The sequence below is a fragment of the Otolemur garnettii genome, unplaced genomic scaffold (genome assembly GCF_000181295.1).
Source record: "Otolemur garnettii isolate 467f Iridium unplaced genomic scaffold, OtoGar3 scaffold00152, whole genome shotgun sequence".
Lineage (NCBI taxonomy): Eukaryota > Metazoa > Chordata > Mammalia > Primates > Galagidae > Otolemur > Otolemur garnettii.
In genome coordinates this window covers 2,524,429-2,529,606 of record NW_003852547.1, presented here as the reverse complement: position 1 = coordinate 2,529,606, position 5,178 = coordinate 2,524,429, and the positions used below count along the sequence as shown (strand labels likewise).

At 54.7% G+C, this 5,178-nt stretch overlaps 1 protein-coding gene across 1 annotated transcript in view; it reads left to right on the top strand.

Moving 5' to 3' along the window:
- The first annotated feature begins 2,107 nt into the window (after positions 1-2,107).
- The window catches only part of CKM (creatine kinase, M-type), an 11,035-nt gene continuing 7,964 nt past the window's right edge, over positions 2,108-5,178 (top strand). The window contains exons 1-2 of the mRNA XM_003799507.1: positions 2,108-2,263; positions 4,211-4,421. Coding sequence (XP_003799555.1) covers positions 4,229-4,421 — 193 coding nt within the window. The 5' untranslated portion in view covers positions 2,108-2,263; positions 4,211-4,228. The remainder of the gene's footprint in view (positions 2,264-4,210; positions 4,422-5,178) is intronic.

Sequence of the window (5,178 nt, the reverse complement as noted above, 5' to 3'; positions counted from 1 at the left end):
CAACCTCCAACTCCTGGGCTCAAGCAAGTCTACTGTCTCAGCCTCCCAAGTAGCTGGGACCATAGGCACCCGCCACAACATCCAGCTATTTTTTGGTTGCAGCCGTCATTGTTGTTTGGCGGGCCCTGGCTGGATTCGAACCCACCACCTTAGGTGTATGTGGCTGGTGCCTTAGCCACTTGAGCCACAGGCACTGAGCCAATAATAATAAATTTTAAAAAATAAACGTCAAATGTTCCCACAAGGGGTGGCTCAGGTGTGCCACCCACCAGGTGTGTGAGGTAAATGCTGCCTCTTCCCCACTCATAACCCTCAGTGGCTCCCATCTAACTCACAGTGGGATTGAAACTCCTCCCACTGCCCAGGGACTATGGGTCTGCTCTTGTCCCTCCTCCCCTTCAACCTCATAGTCTTCCTCCCACTCTCTCCTTGGCCCCATCTGCTCCAGACTCCTGGCCTCCTGCCTGGGTGCTAATGTAGCCAGCCACTCCCACCTTAGGGCCTTGGAGCCTGCTCTTCCCCCCACATCCCCACACAACTGGCTCCCTCCTCCTCTCAGGTTTCTGCTCAGATGTCACATCCTTAGAGAGGACTTCCTCGACCTCCCCTGCTGTGCCACTGCTCTAATATGATGCCCTTTTTTATTTTCCTTCAAAGCCCTTATTGAAATATCACCTCCATGAGGTCAGAGGTTTTGGTTGTTTTCTGCTATGTCCTCCATAAGTGCTCGATAGATAATTATTTCTAGACCAGTTCCTTTTAGTTCTCTGGGCTTCAGTTTCCCTTTTCATTGTCAATCTGACCTTGCCTGGAAAGGGTTGGGCCCCAAGGAAAAGTATTTTAAGCAACCCTCTTGCCCCAAGGGATCAGGAGTTTAGGGAGGAGCAAAGAGACTCCCCTCTCCCTAAGACAGTCCGCACCTGCCTGGGAAGAGATAGGGGAAGGCCAGAAAAGGTGGCGACCCGGGAGGAGGGAGGAACCCGGCCGAAAGAACGGCTACTCTTTGTTGCAATCCTGGGAGCTCCCTGGAGGAGGCGCCTCCATCGGCTCGCAGTCTGGGCGCCTCCTAGGAAAGTAGCTTCCTCTGTGCCGTCCTCGTTCCAGAGAATCCCCTCCTCAGCCCTTGAGGTCCCCGGTCACAGCGGAGGCACCATAGAGCTCCTGCTACACCCAGACCTCCAGGAGTCTGGCACCCTCGCTCTGAACCGTGTCGCTGCCCAGCCCCCTTCCTCTGGGCGTGGGTGCTGCCTCCCAAGGCCTGCAGCTGCCCTTGTAAGGAGGCGAGGCTTGGGGACACCCGAGATGCCTGGTTATAATTAACTCAGACACGTGGCGACCCCCCCAGCACCTGCCCCCCACGCCCCCCCATATCCAGTGCCTCCGGTCTCGGCCTTCACAGAGACAGCGCAGCGCCCTCTAAAAATAACTCTTCTTGGCTGCGGAGACCCTCCCTGTCCCCTCCATAGCAGAAATCTCCCAGTGACATGGAGCAGGCTGGGGGGCTAGTTGGAGGGAGAGTGACCACAACCTCCAACCCCAGCCCTGAATTTGAATCTTCCCAATTCAGCCAGCCTCAGTTTCCCTCCCACTCTGTCCCAAGGAGGAAGGAGGGTCCAATGGCAGGTTTCTGGGTTTAAACTGCCTAAGGTTCCCAGCTGGGCTTTGGTTATAATCTCCCTATAGCTGGGTGGCAGCAGGCAAGTCACACAGCCTCTCTACGCCTCTATTTCTTCCTCTAACGGGATACCTGGCCCTCTGGGAGTTATTGCACGTTTCCCCAGGTGCTGGTACAGACAGTGATGAGGATCCACTGGGGTCAAGGGCTGTGGAGGGGCTGAGGGTCACAGGAGGGAGCTGGTGGCTGGAGCAGGCTGAGGCCAGGGGACGGTGGCTTCTACGTGCCTGGGACATTCCCAGCCACTGTCCCGTGTTCCCGGCGGGGGGCCAGCTGTCCCCACCGCCAGCTCACTCAGCACTTGGTCAGGGGATCAGCTTGGTGGGGGGGCCCGGGCCCAGCCCCTGGGGCAGCCCATACAAGGTCATGGGGCTGGGCGCAAGGCATGCCTGGGTCCAGGGTGGGCATGGTGCCCTGGCAGTGAGGTGAGAGGCTCAGCTGCCCTCCAGTCCTCCTCCCTGGGGACAGCCCCTCCCAGCCAATAACACAGCTTAGGTCCCCCTATATAAGGCCCGGACTGCAGGTTCTTCCTTTGGGTCAGTGTCGCCTCCAGGATACAGACAGCCCCTTTCAGCACAGCCCGGCCAGGTACTGCCTGGGGTGGGAATCTGGTGGGGTCCAGATGGGGGTCTCCATGGGTGTCACAGGATGACCTGACTCTGGAAGGGGCCTTGTCAACCCCAACATCTTCCTGCACACAAGGCAGGTCAGCGTTTGGGAAGGTTGACCTTGTGTGTCTGGGAGTCTCCTCCACCCTAGAGCCGGCCTGAACCCCCTTTGTGACTTGTTATTTCTGCAGCACGAGTCTTGGGTCATGAGGAGGGATTCCAGAGGCGAAAAGGGTCTTGACAGTTGCCAACTGTCATCTCGCAAGGGGCTGTTTGGTCAGGCCTGTGTTTATTACAGTTTGTTACCAGCCCTGGGTGCCCCAAGCAGTGGGAACTGTGTCTGTGTGTCCCCTGTCAGAGTCTGCAAGAGCAGGTGTTTGTGGCTCTGTGTTTGCTATCGTGTGAGCCCCTGTGACCTTGTGTCTGTGCCGTGGCTCCCACAAGAGAACTCCTATCTTGGGTATGTCCCTGAGTTTGGACGTGTGACTGTGTGACTCAGTTTACAATGTAATCTGGGCAGTCTGTGGTGATATAGGTGTGTGACTCTGGGCAATTTCTGGTGTGTCTCTTGGGATCACACACCTTGCCTCACTACCCTCTCCTGGGGTGTCCTTAGTAGGGATGGGGGGGCACCCTATGAAGGGAGGGGGCTGGGATGTCCTTGAGCCCCAGGGCCTGGATGCATGTCCTCCTGGCCACCCTGGCCCACCTGTCTTGGGGCTGCTGACACGGTGCAAGCTGAGCCTGGAATGTGGGGGTGGGGTGGGCTGCTGCTGGGGGCAGGGAAGCAGGAGTCTGCCAGATTCTAAAAATAACCACCCTGGACAGCAGCTCTGAAGGTTTTTGGCTGGTCTTCTCGCCTCCTCCCCCAGCACTCAGCTCACTATGGTCCAGATTTCCTTCCCATAATCCCATCAGCTTCCCAGCCTTGTAGCTGGGCATGGGTGTCAACTGCAGGCCCACCACTGGAGGGTCCCTCCTCCTTTCTGGCTGTAGTGAATAAAGCAATAATAATAGTAATAACAGCCACCAAGTTTCCAGGCACTAACTTCATACCAGGGCCTGTGGCACTCCTATGGGGAAAGTTCAATTTACAGGAGATACAGATTCAGAGAGGCCTAGTGACTGGCCTGGGGTCACACAGCAGAGAAATGGCATAGGTGGGATTTGAACCTGGCTCTGTCCACCCCAGAGGCTGAGCTTTTTTTCTCAACTGAGTCATACAGCAGGCAGAGGTGGGGGCAGCTACCCCCTGCCCCTCAACCTATGATTGAACATATAAGAACTTTTGTGGACAGAATGTCCCTTCCCTGCACACATGCTCACTCCCAGCAACCCCTCACCTACACCTTTATACCAGCTCCTCACACAGACCTTTATAACAACACCACCAACAATGATAATAATAGCTAGGTCAAACAATGCTTACTATGTGCCAGCCACTGTTCCCAGTGTGTACCTGCATTAACCCATTTAATCCTTTCACCCTTCCTATGTGGTGGGTACTGTTAAGATCCCTATTTTAAGATGAGTAAACTGAGGCAAGAGAGGTCAAGCAACTTGCCCAAAGCCACATAGCTAGTTATAAATACCAGAGCTGGGACTCAAACTCAGGCTGATTCCGGAACCTACACCCTTACCAGACCACAATACTTGTTCAACCTGGGGGTTCCCCTCCATTTTCCAGCTGGAGAAACTGAGCCCGCACCCAGGTGTCCTGGTCCAGTCTTATTCAGCCATGACATGGCAAAGCCAGGACCCTGACTCAAGACTCCTGATGCTTCCTGTCAAGATGCAGGGGCTCAGAAAGGCTCATTCTCTTGCTCCAAGTCACACAGCCTGCCTGAAACCAAAGCCTCGCTGGGTTCCCTTGTTGCTCTTTGCTGGATATAAGTTAACCTTCCCCCATTCTCCTGCTTTCCATCAGGTCCACCACACCGCCACCATGCCGTTCGGTAACACCCACAACAAGTTCAAGATGAACTACAAACCTGAGGAGGAATTCCCTGACCTCAGCAAGCACAACAACCACATGGCCAAGGTGCTGACTCCTGACATCTACAAGAAGCTGAGGGACAAAGAGACTCCATCTGGCTTCACCCTGGATGACGTCATCCAGACAGGTGTGGACAACCCAGGTAAGCCTCTCTGATGGGACATCACAGGAACTGGATGGGGAGACTCCAGAGTCTGCCTGCCAGGTCTCACTCCCACCTCCTGTGAGGGCTCTCAGTTTCCTCATCTGCAAAATGGGAACTACTCATGTGGCTATTGTGAGAAAAAAATGAAGAGTTTGGGACAGTGCCAGGCCCTTGGGAAACCACTCAGTAAATATGTACAATTACTGTGAGGCCCTTGGGGAGGTAAGTTCATCTCCTGTACCTCAGTCTCCTCACCTGAAAAATGGGCACCATGTTGTGGAAACATATGAGTCAATGCATGTACCAGTAGGTGCTTAGAGAAGCACCTGGCACAGACTGAGCACTCAGAATCTCACAGGGGTGCTAGGAGTGATGCAGTTCTTTCTCACAGGACACTCACAGGGAGAGTAGGATGCGGGGGAGGTGATCGGGGCGTCAGTCCCATCTCAGTGTCCAACTCATCGTGGAGGAGGAAGAGGCCTTCTCTCTCCAGGCCCCTGTTTTCTCATCTGGGAAATAAAAGGGTTTTTCAAGTTTCTTATTATCCTGACCCTCTGTAGAAGCTGATAGTATGAGATTCTAAAAAAGATTTCAGGCTGGCTCAGCGCTTATAGCTCAACCAGCTAAGGCACCAGCCACGTACACCTAAGGTGGCGGGTTTGAATCCCCAGCCCGGACCCACCAAACAACAATGATGGCTGCAACCAAAAAATAGCCGGGCGTTGTGGCAGGCGCTTGTGGTCCCAGCTACTTG